Source organism: Etheostoma cragini, chromosome 17, assembly GCF_013103735.1.
Source record: "Etheostoma cragini isolate CJK2018 chromosome 17, CSU_Ecrag_1.0, whole genome shotgun sequence".
Lineage (NCBI taxonomy): Eukaryota > Metazoa > Chordata > Actinopteri > Perciformes > Percidae > Etheostoma > Etheostoma cragini.
Window position 1 is genome coordinate 21,542,917 of NC_048423.1, and position 15,438 is coordinate 21,558,354.

General features: G+C 40.2%; 1 protein-coding gene across 1 annotated transcript; it reads right to left on the reverse strand.

Annotated features, from left to right (window-relative positions):
• Positions 1 to 3,978: 3,978 nt before the first annotated feature.
• Positions 3,979 to 15,148, reverse strand: LOC117960959. Its single transcript, XM_034899291.1, has 4 exons — positions 14,746 to 15,148; positions 12,379 to 12,602; positions 7,228 to 7,387; positions 3,979 to 4,852 (listed from the first exon to the last, which is right to left on the reverse strand). The coding sequence occupies exons 1-4, from the start codon at positions 15,026 to 15,028 to the stop codon at positions 4,695 to 4,697; spliced, it is 825 nt and encodes a 274-aa protein (XP_034755182.1). The 5' UTR covers positions 15,029 to 15,148; the 3' UTR covers positions 3,979 to 4,694.
• Positions 15,149 to 15,438: the final 290 nt, after the last annotated feature.

The window sequence follows — 15,438 nt, forward strand, 5'->3', positions numbered from 1 at the left end:
GTCTACTATGTTCCTCATTCTTCTTTTACCTTCAATTAAGATCAACACTCAAGGCAAACGCCTGGCAGAGATCTTTGCCTATCCATCCTAGAAACAACATTTTGGATAATTTTGGTGCATTTCTTAGAGCTTAATCAGAACAGGTGAACTTGCTTGTTTGGGAATAGAAGGTGCAGAAAGACACCATTCCCACACTCTGACACTCACAGAGACAGACAGAGACAGACAGACATAGCTATAACACCTCACCTAAGATTTAAGTGTAGAATCATTGTCATTGGAAATAAGTTATTTTGTATGTTCTTCACAGAAAATGAGCCAAGACCAATGAGTTTGAGTTAGAAGAAATACTAAAAAGCGTAATTTTTGCTTTAGCAAACATTGAAAATGGGTCCCACAGACACGAACACCTTACAAGGGTTAAATCAAGCAAAGCAACACATTTGTATATGAAATCTTATGCGTATGCCTTCGCTTTCATCTGTGCTGGTTAATCACTGACGACGTGCAACAGGTGGTGATTACTGGTACAACACGTCGCGCGAGTTTCTTCGCACATAATGCTGCCTTGTTGTTGACGGTGCAACAATAATTAATAACCCTATGGCTGCGAGTTCTGCTTTTTTCAAAAGACGGAGCTAACTTTGAGTTTGGAAGTTAGCTACTGACGACAAAAACACGACACCACCAGAGCAGAATGTCAACACAAAGGGAAACTTTAACGGTAAAGTTACTTGCCTATCACGGTGTGAGTGGTATTCCAGTCTGGAAAAAGAAAACTCCGCTGCTCCGAAGAGTTGCTGCTGGACATGTAATTGACATTATAGCTCCATGTCGAGTACCTTCGGTGGTTGTACGTTGAGATAATTAATACTTAATTAAGTATTTGTAACTTTCAGGTGAGCAAAAACAAGTAAACAGAATCTGTCCTGAGTCTGGGCGGCTGCCTCCATGGTCCTAAACTCTTCTGAGAAGCTGGCTGGCTGCGTTATTCTCTTTGTGTAAAATAAGCCACAAGAAGAAAGGACTTCCGTTTATACGTTTCAAAATAAAGTACTAATTTTTAGCCTAATAAACACAAAAAAACCTAATACCATCCAAACTAACCTACCCTATAAACAAAACGATTTAAGTGCATTTTGGATGATAGCTTAAGCTACTATCCAAAATGTACTTACAATTGTAATTACTTCCTACGTGTTCTTACCAATATTCACACTTCAAAGTAGTGTTAGTTACTTATGTATGACCAAAACAGTAATTTCTAAATAGATAAAGCAATAACGTGGTATGGGTAAAAGGGATTATTATTGGTTATGTATAAAAAAAAAAGATAGTAATTATTATTTATTTCTTAATACATAACTACTTTTCACACAGTGTGTATACAAAGCTATTGTTGCTTCCCCCCCCCCATCTTCCTTTGTCTGCACTACCTATACTTTATATTTTTACATTTTATATTCTTATATTTTATAGTTTTATATTTTGTGTCAATACTCTAAAGGGGTGGCTCAATCTCATTGCACAGGTACTGCACTTGTGTATAATGACAATAAAGGTATTCTATTCTATTCTAATGGCAATAAACCTAACGTTAAAAAATGCAGTGCAATTTTGAATCACTTAAATGGAATGAAAATGTTTTTATTTATGAGTTGGTGATACCACTGCTAAATATAAAAACATGTCACAGATACATGTTTGACAAACTAAACATGTTACTGTTTTAATCAGATTTTTGTCATGTTTCCATGCAGCTCTGTGTACTCCCTTCATGTACTGTAGGTCTTATTTTAAAAGTTAGCATTGATATCAGAAATGGAAAGAGGAACCGAAAGAATGCAAAAAATCATACTTTGCAGAAATTGCACTTCTGTCGAAGACAAAATACAAGTATGAAACCCTACTATAACATTTAACACAGCTCCTCCACCCTGGGTGGAGCTGCTAAGTTTTAACAGAGTAGGTTTGGACTTAGCTTGATCTCTGTCATGCTTTTCCATGATATGACATTATACACTTTAAAGTCAGTTTCAACTATAGTAGTATTTAGTATACTGATTATTATAATGCAGTTATTATAAACTATATAATTATTATATTATCTTATATTAACTACATTTGTTGATTTGATGCTTTTGTCAATGTTGCTATTTTGTCAATAGCAACATGTAAATGATGTAAAACCTAAGCTCTTCAATTCAGGTGTCCATGTTATGACAATGTGACAGTGAGCCTGCACCCTGTGGCTGTCTGGCCCAAATTGTTTTTATGAAAGCATGGCAGGATAACCATAACTTCTCCATCTGTTCCATAATGTTTCCAGACACTGATTTCTGACCACAAGTGACTTGGGTGTGGATCAGGGGGGGATTTTGTGGTTTGGGGGCCCCAGCCAAACAGCGTCTTGCTTAACTTTTCAACGTTTTGCAAACTGGGAATGTTGATATTGGAAGTGGTAGAAGAAGTTCTCAAAAAATGTTACTAAAGTTAAATTTCTGAGTTCTGCACAATGCAGGTCCTGTATTCAAAAGTTTATTTCAAGTAAAGCGTAAAAGAGAGGAATTATCAGTATCAAAGTGGGGCTTTTCAACTCTAATATAATGGATAGTTCAATAAATAACAATGCATCATAATCTAAATGTGATATTTTGTGGGTTAAATCTGAATCTGTAACCTAACAATAACATTTCTCTGTCAGGTAAATGTAGTAGTACAATGTTTTCCTCGGATGTACTGTGTAAGTACACAGTAAGTATATTCTAGTCTGTTGACTATGTGTTGAGGATGTCAGAAACGTTGATTAAAAGGGTTGGTGATGTGTTGTAATGGATGCTGATGTTTTTGAAGATGGTCGTTGATTTTATTGTGTCAACTTTGTAGACTGATATGCACTATTCCCACCCTGTGTAGGTTACTTAATTCAAAATTTGGGGGTGGAATACTACAGGCCAAGCAATCGGCCAGTTCCGAACAGGCACTGGACTGTTGCATTACATGGAGAGATGTCACATTATAGACCCAAGATATGAACTAGCATCTCTCCAGCTGCCAGTCCACACTTCATACTCGGTCCTTACAGGGACATGATGAACAAGCGACCTTCCAGTTCCCAAGCCAAGTCCCCACAGACTGAGCTCTTGCCACCCTATGCTGCCGCGGCAAAACAGAGAGACCATGTTATAATGGCTATAACAAACATGTAAATGATTATAGCATCAGATTGTTCTTCAAAGCTATTACATTTTTGCAACCCATACATGTAAAATAAAATTACATATGCAGGCTAGTTCTAAGTTATAGTTGTGTAATTAATTAGGAGATGGAACCAAAGCCTTAAGAAAATTGCAAATTCTATTAGATGTTACAGTTTCATTTTAAAAGTAGAATATGAATTGTTATCTTAAAAAACAATCCATAGACTGACACAATAACTCCCTTACCACTTATGACCCACTAGGAGAGTGTGGTGGTGTCTGTATCTGCAGAGACACTGCCCTCTTCCTGTATTTCTTATTAGTCTGTCTGTCGGACATTTAAATGTAAATGTGCTGTATTTATATAGCGCTTTTCCAGTCTTAACAACTGCTCAAAGCGCTTTTACATCTACAGGAAACATTCACCATTCACACACTGTGGCCGGGGCTGCCGTACAAGGTGCCACCTGCTCATCAGATATACACTCACACACATTCACACTCCGATGCGCAGCACCGGGGGCAACTCAGGGTTCAGTGTATTGCCCAAGGACACTTCGACAATGACTGCAGGGGCGGGGATCAAACCACCAACCTTCCGATTGGCAGGCAACCGCTCTACCACTGAGCCACAGCCACCCCATTTATGGGCAGTGTGTGTGAAACCAACAGCCAATGACAGCGTCTCTCTCTCTCACACACACTCACACATACATACTTCGCTTGGAGGCGTGTGTGTTTAGAACATAAACACAGTAAAACAATCACAGAATAAAATGTAATCCTACAATTCACTGCATTGTTCAGTGCTTCCTCGCTTCATTTAATCTCAAGCTCGCTCGACCACCACTGCTCTCTCTCTGAGTGATACCTACTACATATTATACATTTAGGACAGGATGTGACAGGGATGACAGAAAAAAACTCTTTTTTTACTTAAGACAAATGTATAAACTGTGAACACCCGCTGTACAAACGCACACAGACCCTAAGTAGAGTTACAACACTGCATTAGGCATTATGAAGGGAGAAAATATTGTTGGTGTACAAGGAGTGAAACAATGCTTAAACATACAGAAAAAAAAAAAAAAAATCATACAGTGAATGGTCATTCCAAGACACTATACATCCATTTCTAACATTAACAGTTGAGACTGATGTGCACTGACCAATATTTTTTAAAAGAAAGATGCATTGACAAAAAAAGGGATTTTTAGTTAAGTTCTGTAAGATGTGTCATTGCAATTTTTCCTCTCTAACGCTCACTGAAATGAAGAAAATGTCTCCTCGTTCACGTCTTTAAAAGGACATTTGCACTTTTAGCAGGAAGAGGAAAAATACAAAAGTGTTCTGTATGCAACTGTCTTTAAGAGATAATAATTATATTGCTATCATAACAGCAATCATTTCATGCAGGTGTGTTTTTACATTTCTTGTCTCAGAATAGAAACCCTCCTGTTTGAGTGAGATAAATGTCAATCTGTGCAGTTCTGGTTAAAACTCCTCCGACTCTGGAAACTCCACAGGAGCTTTGAAGCAGCGACGGCCGGTCCCTCCCTGTCTGAACGGAGCAAACCGCAGCCATTTCTTCACCACGTCAGCGTACTGGTGATGTGTGGCCTCCTTACCCACTGGTGTTCGTTTCAGGGCGCCTAAAAGAGGAGAAGCTAGGGATTATCCTTAGAACAGCTCACTGTTCTTTTTTTACCATCCTTAATAACACTATCTCTTGTACATGTTTTCTATCTGATACAGATTAAGAAACTGCAATCCAAACCATTTATTTAATAACAAAACAACTCTAATCAGTTAGCATGAGACAAACAATATGATATGTTAAAACCTGAAAGAAAGTCTCATTTGCCTATGACTCAAAGTGTCATAGTGTTGCAAGTGGAACTTCTTCCAGGAGTCAGCAACACAAGAGGTTAATCAAACAGTGTAGAGCACATGTGTTAAAATTAGGACCCGGGGACCAAATCTGGCAGCTCACACATTGTATTCACCCACCATATCAGTTTAGGTTCACATTTAATCCGAAGCTGTTCAGCAAAGTGCAGAATTTGCCGACTTTGAGACTCAGAAATTCCGAGAGAACCAGAGAGGTTTTATATTCAGGCTGTGAAACAGGTTGCTGTGTTGTCAGCTTGATTCGCTGAATTCTATGCTGGCTAAGGAACTTTTTTGCTGACTTTTTGGGGGTTTTATGGTGGCCAAACTGTAGTCTATAGTCTTTGCCTTCCACTTTTGAGACTGGTCCGATTATGCAGGAAATTCCGCCGGATGCATGTATTTTCCGTTTCCTTCGCTTTCTTTGTGTTGTAATTTTAAATTCAGTGGATTTGAGGACCAGGTAACCATAGTCCTCAGATCTCTGCAGGGTAAATCAAGACAGCTCGCTAGACCATCTGTCCAATCGGAGTTTTGTCTCGAGCAACTATTTTGCAGCGGCTCTCTGCAGAGTTTAGCGCCGTCCCATGACGATTCTGATTGCTTTACAGAAATGCCATTAACCAGAGCACGTTTTTCTCCCATCTCTGTATCCTATGTGGAGTAGCCAGACTCTAATTCAGCGCGCTTTGGAGGAGGGTCTGGCAAAGCGAGAATATCCAAACTGTAAGTCAGAACGCTCTATGAGACATGCAATAATACAGTCAAACATATTTATATTTTTCAAATAAATAAAAGCATGTTAATAAACTAAACATTTCTGGCCCTTGATGTGATTTTCATTTTTCAGGGTGGTCTTAAGTGAATTTGAGTTTGACACCTCTTAGAGGTAGAGGTTTCAAACTGTGAGGTGTGCCTCCCCAGGGGGCCAAGGAAGAGTTGCAAGGGGACACGGAGGGCAAATATACCGCATAAGGTGTTTGCCTTTTATTTTGACCTGTTTGCCTTTTATGTTGTTGTTGTTATTATTGTGTTTTGTGCTTTTTATATTGTTGTCTTCCATTTAAACAGTGTATTTTTAGGTAATGTTGCACTGTACAGCTCCCTGTAAGTGGGCTGGTACAATCGGGAATGGCGGTCTGTGGTGAGTTTACATGTCAGGCTTGGTAGTACGTTGCGGTAACTGTTGCAGATCCGGTGTTTTGAGCTAGACAGAAAATATTTGGTTAAAACAGATCATTGTTCATTGTTCTCCATGAAGTTAGCTGGAGTGAAGATAGACCCGGTGTGTTTAATGTGGAGTGACAGCGTCAGACTCGGTTTAAAAAAGTAGCTTTTTAAATGCTTGTCAGCGACCGGTCATATGGTACCTCAGGAGACAAGTATGCTTTGTGTGCTCGGATTAATAACACACCAGTCATAAACTCATGGCAAATGCTCCTGGTTGGAAGAAGCAAACGAGACTAACAGGTAAACTAGCTTTAAATGTACTGTGGGTTTTCTTGAAGTGCTGTGTAGTGGATAAAGACTTTAAAGTAGCAAGTGCCCCCCCCCCTCACCTACCAGATCCCACTTGCTTGTAACCATGGTTTTGAAAGGTGCTTTATAAATAAAGTGGACCTACTTTATTAAGTGCATGCCAGTGTTCTAAAAATAGGATGGGATGTTCGTTAGTGGAGTTTGGCTCACTCAGCTTATCAAAACGGTCTAATGTCAAAACTAATGTCTTCTTTTCAGGGTTTCCCCCGCCATTTTAAGGTTTAGGTGCACCACCTGAGCGGCTTTTGGCTGCACCTTAGCTGAATGAATGTAAAATGCATCTCAAAAACTGCAAAAAAAGTTATGCGCTTTAGTAGTTTGAGTGTTATGTATTTGTCTGTCTAGCTTTTCCCATGTTTTAGACACATATATGAAGATATGAACTGTCCAAATGTTAATTATGTCAAAACACATTTTTTTTGAAAAACTAAAAATATTTTGAGGAAAGACCCCTATACAAATATGCGCACCCAGGTATTTCACAAACCAAGGGAAAACATAGCTTTTGCTGCTGTGACACTTTTTTTTCCCTGTGTGGGATCCCAATGAAGTTGATATTATCTTATACGTAGTAGATTAAAGCAGCATGTGTACTTACAGAAGAGGACCCCTTGGAGGCGAGTGTTCCTGAAGCTTCTCTTCTGTCCGCGGCCCACCCAGTTAAGCTCAGATCCCACAGCGAAAGAAAGCACAGCCTGCATAAGGCGTCTCACTGCATCTTCCACCGTAGCCCCGCCCATCCGGGACAGGTAAGACACCTTGAATTTAGACATTTAGACAAGGCATCAACAACAGTTTCACATTACACACACTGAGCATTCACACAGCAAACAACTCAAGGAACTTGCAGCCTTAAAGTTGCAGTAGGTAACTTTAACAAGTCTAAAAAAGGTTTTAGTGCATGGCTCTAGACTAACGTTTTACATTGGTTGCACTGGTGCGCTGCATTTTCATTTAGGTGCACAAGCACATTATTTTGCACCAAAATGTTTTGCGGTAATACATTTTAAGCATTTTTAGATTATAATTTCACACATAAATATATTTCTGATTATTATATATGTAGCCTACATAATGCTACGGTGCACCCAATGCCACGAGGGAGCGAAAGGGGGCTTTCCCCCTCAGTTGTATTTTCTACCCCTGTGTTTTAGCATCACATCCATAAAAACGTACAACACGACAGAATTACTAGGTCTCCGTGGCTTCTTTATCGCAGGGGACTTTTAACTAACAATCCAGCCACTCCAGCCGTCCTCTCACTTCATTAGTAGCCTATGTCTAAGACTTTAACCCCCTTATAAAAAGCTGCTGTTCTCAGACCATGGCCACGTATCCTATCAACGCGTGTTTCTTTATGTCTTTTGACAAGGTGGCTGCATTATCAGAAGCTAGAGCAAGCTAGATTTGGATATGAGCGATGGTGAATCAGATCGGGGAGAAATTAATGACCCGTCTCTTCCATCAGATCTTCATCCAATGACGAGGAACGTCCCCCTACTGTGACAGGTACTCACAGTTACAATCTAGTGATACACATCCTAGTTAGACGTAACTCTTGTATTGTTAGCCGTTTCTAACGTTGGCTTACTGCAATAGCCTAAACTAATTACAAATATTTTAGTCTTTAGTGTCGGCGCAACCACTACAGGACAAAAGTGTTTATAACTGGGAGCACGCATTGGGAGAGCCAGTCACAGACATGTGTGTTACATCTGTAATAAAGAGCCTAAAGCTCATAACGGACTTTTAAATAGTTACTTTGTGAAGTTTTACTCATTATTTATAAAAATATATGAACAACGTAACTGCTTTAATATGTACGAGTGCATCTCCTGGGAAAATTATTTAATTTAAGCCTACTTTTGTATTAAAAACAACCCCCCCCCCCCCCCCCCCCCCCCCCTCGCAATTTTGACCTGCACCCTTAGCCATATACCCTGGCGCCAGGCGTGTCTACTAGGTTATATACAGTAGCTGGTGTCATTATCCCTTTCAGAATCACACTCCACTTTAAGTAAAAGTGTGTGCTATGTGTGGCCGTGATAAATGTAGCGTTCAGAACTTCAGTGGCATCCTCTTGTGTTTCTAAGCAGGCGGATATTGAACCACATTGTTGAATGTATTCCCATGTATATTCTGCTTTTGTGTTTTACTATGATTTATTGTTTTTTTTATGATTATCAATTTGTTATAATATGTTTATTTATTCGGCCGGTGAAGCAGTTTGTGACTGTGTCTGTGATAAGTACTTACTACGGCTAACACTTTTAAGAGATAGTGGCGATCTCCTTAAGCCACCACAAACGTTTTAATGTAAATCTACAAAGGAAAATATGGCTTTAATACAGATAAAATAATCATAGTAATGAAATAAAAATACCAATAAGGACACAGGTTCCGTTGCTAAGGCCCTATAGGTGCTGCTGACTGAATCATATAATATTAGACATATCTGAATCTTAACCATTTAAAGTTGCTGCATGGAGACTTCTGGACTCTGTTGGGTTGTTTTCTTTATGCAAAGCCCCTGGAGGAGACAGAGGAACATGAAGTTTTCTCCGATAATCTGTCTTATGTAGACCTACTACTGTCAGAATATAGTGACAATTTGAGCAAATATGACAAGTTTATATTCTATAACAGTTACCAACTGTAGACTTTAAGTGTCCGATTGCATTAGGGCTGTAACGGTTCATGGATCCGTGCCGAACGGGAGAAAAGTTCAAGGGCACGCAGCCGAATGCATAACACACGGTGTGTAGACTGATGAATGTTATGTGATTTGCAAATGTAATGTGGAACCAAATTTCACGAGCATGGGTTCCACTTTTACACATACGCTGTTAGCAGCATGTGCATAGGTTCAGATTGCCGTTAGAGTCAGTCACACTACAGCGAGTGCAAATGAAACGCCGGAGCTTCCCGCTCAGCTACAACAGCAACAGAGAGACCGAGTTGTGTATACAACTCTGCAGTCTTTTTTAATCTATTTAATGGACTGTTGCAATGTCATGGAAGACTTACAGCATATGGATAGGAGATGAACGTGCCATCCAATCTTTGCCTGATAATTATGAAGTTGCCATGTACACTGAGGGGAAAAATGGAAGTCTGTCGCCTGGGAGCTACAGGAGTGCCGCAGAGTTATGTTCCCAGACTTTGTGGCCTTCATTGAGCAGGTAAAGATTCTGTCTGATCCTCTCTTTGGTGACCTACAGGCTACGTAACCAGTCCCTTCCTCTAAACCCAAGAGCGGATAAACTGGAAGAGACCAAGCTGCTGTTGCTGCCATTAATACTGCCTTAAGACCAACCACATCATCAGCTTGGCACCAACAAGGCAGAGGGCCAGCTTCACAGAGAAACAACAAAGAGTTATGCCATTCAGTGGTGAAATGTTCCCACCTTGATGAGATGACACACAGGGAGAAACTGGAAGCTCTGAAAGTAGGCAGAGTGTGTTTCAGCTGTCTGAGGAGAGGTCATATGAGCAGGGAATGTGACAAGCCTTTGACATGTGATATATGCAAACACCAACATCCAACTGTCGGGATCTTAAAACACAAGAAGTTTCAAAATGCACATGTGTCATTGAAGACATGTGACCACACTGCGGCCAGAAATGATGAATACGTTCTCTCTATTGTGTCTGTACAGGTGAAAGCCAAGTCTGGGAGCACGATTGTGAACACCTATGCCTTTCTAGATCCTGGGAGTTCAGCTTCTTTCTGTACCAAACATCTCATGAGAAAACGGAATCTTTCAGGAGTCAAGACTAGCACTCTTCTTTGGTACTCTTGGCCAAGAGAGGTCTGTAGACCCATTCTTGCTTAGTGGTCTCGAGGTTTGAATAAAGAAACCTTCCTGGTTTTAGCTGAAATCTATACTCAGAGGACAATGCATGTGAGCAGAAATAACCTTTTCACTTAACAGGACTTGGAGGGATGTAAACACCTCAACGGCATTAAAGTTCCCAGTCTTGAGGCAGAAGTGGATGGCTGATAGGCACCAATGCACCGAAGCTCATTGAACCATGGGAAATAATAAATAGCCAAGGCAAAGGACCATGTGCTGTAAGGACTCTACTGGGGTGGGTTGTGAATGGCCCGCTGGTAGTGGCGAGCTGCGCGACAGCAAGTTTTGCTGTACCAATGTCACTACCAATAGGATCTCAGTCGCCAAGCTACAGGATGAGCTCTGCAGCGCCACAAACAGTCATCTGGAGGAGGATGTGAGGGTTGTGAAGCTGAAGCTTACTGAAGCAGAAAGCTCCGTGAACAGATGGCAGAGAGACCTGTATGTGCTGCTGCACGACAACATTGCTGGTTTGGACCCGCCGGCTGCTGGTCTGAGTGAAGATGATGATGATTCTCTGAGAATGTCAAAGACTACGAGATGTGGTGCCGAGAAGTGCAGGACAAAAACGATGAGGTGAGCTCAGAAATGGAGCTGCTGAAGAATCAGAGGAGCGACAGGAAGTCCAGACAATCCGAAGGAGACGCCGCCACCGCCATCGTCACCGTCACCGCTTTGAGCTGGGGCTAGAGGTGGTGAGGCAGAGCATGAAGGTGGAGCAGAACAACATCTCTCAGGCCTTCAAGATGGAGGATCAGAAAGCTCAGGCAGAGCAGCAGGTGAAGCAGCTGAAGGAGAAACTGCTGACTCAGCTCCAACATGGTGGAGAAGGAGGAGGGTGGAGCAACGAGCAGGAGCGCAGAATGAAGCTGGAGCATGTGGAGCTGGAGCAGAACTTTTCCCGAGAGATTGGTGACCTGGTCCAGAGACTGAGAAGGGGCACCACCCACGTTGAGAACACCACGCCATCCATGACGAGGCTTACAGAATAGCCTCAACACTTAATTATTTTTTCATTTAATCGCTCAGCTGATTGGTTTATAAAATGCTAGAAAATGGTGAAAAAAATCAACCAGTGTTTCCCAAAGCCCAAGATGACGTCCTCAAATGTTTTGTTTTGTCCATAACTCCAAGATATTCAGTTTACTGTCAAAGACTAGTAAAGAAACTACAAAATCTTCATATTTAAGAAGCTGTAATCAGAGAATTTATCACTTTTTTCATTCAAAATGACCCAAACAATGAATGGGGTAATCAAAAAAGTGGCAGATTAATGTATTAGTTGACAACTAAACAAATAATCTTTGCAACTCTAGCCCAGAAAAAACAATAATTGATGCAATTGACATGTAGCCAAGGTGGAAGTAATTGTAGCACGTCTCCCTGTGTGCATGTTTTATTTTTTCTGTTTAATCTGTATTGTCAATTTCCTAGCATAAGAGACACTTGTTGTGCTCGTTTTACAGCCTACTGTAACCTGTAGGAAAGTGCTGGTGTTTTTACAGTGTGATACAGAAGCGTGTGTTACAGAACCTTTTACCGAGTCCTGTAATATATATCGATATTATATTGATATTATGAATGAGACTAGATATAGTCTTAGATTTTGGCTCTCATAATATTGTCATATAACGTAAACAAGTGTTGTCTTTTCCTGGTTTTACATGCTGCATTACAGTAAAGTAATGTAATTTTTTTAGCTTACCAGACTGTTCTAGCTGTTTTATTATTTGCCTTTAACCACTTAGTCATTAAATCCACATCCTACAGTATCAACATTGATGTATTTGTTCAATAATGTTGTGATATCTGATTGTCTCCATATCTTTCAGCACTACTTCTGTGTACGGTTTCCCCCCTACATCACATGTAAACAGCGCTGTTGTAACTACCATTCTCTTCTGTATTCCTGCGTCATCCAGCTGTCTCTCCATGTCATCCAGCTGCTCCAGGGTCCTCAGGGGGAGGTCCATGTCCAGGGCCTCGACATCTTCTTCCTCGCAGCCGGCCGGACCCTGCAGGCGGGCCTGAAGATCCCTCAGAACTGCCCACTGCCTCTGCTGCTCCTCTTGGATCACCACCAGTAGATCGATTATCTTCTGCTGAGCCGCGGTCTCTAGAGAGGGTACGGGGTAAGTTAGTGACTACATCTGGCCAGTGCCATGGACAACGTACCGAAGAACACCGTCAAGTGATAGTTACATGTTAGGCCAGTTCAGACCAAAGATCTGCGACAAATTGAAACTTGCAAGTACTTGCAACTACTTGCAACTACTTGCAACTACTTGCAACGCAGCGGTCTGCAGCGTTCTAAAACCTGCCAGTGTCCACCAATGCAACGAGACAAGCCGTTGTATCATCTCCATAGCAACAACTTTTTGTACTACTGTCCAAACTTATCCGCCCAAAAAATATAATTTGTTGCATCTAGATATGGATGTAGAAAACGTTAGTGATGCTACAGTTACATTTCTAGTGTTGAATCAGCGAAAACACGTTTTATTTCTTTGATTCACGGCCTTGTCCTGGGCGCTCCCTCTCTTCTTTCTAGCTCGTTCGACCGTATGTGCTGGCGGGTGTTAACAGTTTGTATACATGTGACCTGAGGATTAGAATGTTGATGACATGACAAAGAGCAAAAGTTGTGTAGAACTGAATGAAGTATACCATAATGAAGTTTAAATAGCTATAAAGTAGAGGGTGAAAAAAATCACTGACATGTGATGTGCAATATTTTTAGAAAAACATTAGTTTTTGGAAGTGTTCACAATATATTGTTTGTAGAAGTGTATTTTTCTTTTTTTTGTTAAAGATTTTCTGCTATCCTCACTACTAACGAATCACAATACTTCTAGAATTGCAATAAAGATCAAAACACATCCAGATATTGTAAAAGAATCAAATCAGGACACCAGTTATAGACTACCAGTTGTATAACTAGCTGTAGGTTGATGGGGATGGTATGCTTGGGTCCTGATGTTGATAATAATGATTTTGATGGTCAGGACAATGTAGAAAAAGCAATTCTGTTTTCGAAGCTACTGTTTTTATTGGTTGGATTCTTATCTTCCATGGCTTAGTGTTTGTTCAGGGCATCATGGTCCATTTAATCTTATTATTGATTGTAGTGGTTTACATTTTGTATTGATTGTTTGTAGTTTAATTTGTGATGGCACTTGCTGCTCAGATATTATAGGAGATTTATTTTTTTAACTCTGGATTTTTATTTTGGATTTTATTAGTTTTGCACTAGCACTTTATGATGAATTTTAACTATGGAACATAGGACTTTAAGTATTTTATTTTAAATGCATATGTATGGTTGTGTTCTGTGTGCCCCACTTTATTTGGATCCCCCTTTTCTGTTGTCTGTTTAGATGCAAATGTATGGTTGTGTTCTGTGTGCACCACTTTATTTGAATCCCCCTTTTCTGTTGTCCTTTGTTGTGCTGTGTGTCTAATTGTCTTGTATGCCTTGCTGCACCCCAATTTCTTGCCAGGGACAATATGGTATGTATTATATATAGTATAGGATTAACGCTAGCTATACCTTTCTTCCTGAAATACATTCTTTAATATGGATTATATACTGTACATTGATACTTTGACCTGTTACTCAAAGCTAGGGCTGGGCCATAATCCAACATTATTGTATATAACCATGACCAAAACTATCAAGAGATATTGCGAATCAAATTTGTATAGTCTAAATGAATTATCTCAATTGTCTCATATGTTGGCATTGCTTGAGAACTTCTGTCTATAGCATTTGATTTTAGTTTTTAATTTAAAGAGGTGAAATGTTTTACATTGTGCTTTTCAATGCTTTAGTATTATATTCCAAATACTGCTGTCCACATTCTTACACATTCCTCGATTCCTAGCTTACTAACTACAAAAAAGAATATTATAAATAAAATAAAATAAATCTAATTACTAGTGAATATTAATGATAGTAAAGGGTTTTGAAATTCTAGAATAACAATAAATTGTACTTTTAGAAATACTAAAATAAAACTATGCTAGTTCAAGACACATATGCATATCAGACAGTGGCATACAGTGACAACAGCAGTATACAGTACATACACATAGTATTTTGATACTGACTTGCATTTTGAGGTACAACGGTAAATTCACTATAGGGTAAGTGTAATGGCTTACGTTGACTTTATTGTCCGACTTACTGACAAACCATCTAGACATATTATTTCTTTTTACTGTGGAGTGAAATAAACGGTTCGCAGCAAACAGTCTACCTGTGGATGGGGCAGAAATTAACTTGTCGGCGGCTCCGGAGCTACAGACGGGGCAGAGTGGCGGCTGCACACCGAAGCTCGCGTCCCCTTGCCGCGGATTGTCTCTGAACTCTCCCTCTGAGCGTCTGGAAACATGTTCGGCCAGACTGTGCATCTCATCTGAAACAGCAGTCAGCCTCTGCTGGAGGGTTTCTCGAGCAATGTCTGCCATTTGTTTGTTTACAAAACCCTCCACTCGACGTTGCATCGAGCTGTCGGAGTTATCCCCATTAACATGCTCCATTTACGTTTTTCCAAACTGTAAAACGATGAAACGTTTCCGAAAACCTTTATATAACGTTTGGTAACGTTTCCTTGCTCTACTACAGTGAAGAAGCGGAAGATGAAAACCAGCGAACGACACCACGTTGGATAAACGTCACTAAAATGTTGAAAGAACATTGGGGGTGGCAATCGAACTACATTTCCCACAATGCAAGCGGCGCATTGCTAAAGGCAGATTACCGCTATTGTAGGAGTTTGAGCATATAAACAAAAACACCATCGTGCTATGGGAGTGAGAGACGCTACCGTGTCTACTCCTCTTATTTAAAAATGAGATCTAAATCTTTACCCAAATGATATAATAGTTTAACCACTGCCGACATTCAATTTAGTTTGGCATGAGATTCTTCTGAGACATTTCACACTGAG

Bases quoted from the DNA above. Each gene is read 5' to 3' on its own strand.
- LOC117960959 (XM_034899291.1), bottom strand. From the start codon at position 15,028: ATGGAGCATGTTAATGGGGATAACTCCGACAGCTCGATGCAACGTCGA. The intron at 12,603-14,745 runs GTAGACTGTTTG...TACCCTCTCTAG, and splicing joins AATTTCTGCCCCATCCACAG to AGACCGCGGCTCAGCAGAAG. The intron at 4,853-7,227 runs GTAAGTACACAT...CTCCTCTTTTAG, and splicing joins CCTCCAAGGGGTCCTCTTCT to GCGCCCTGAAACGAACACCA.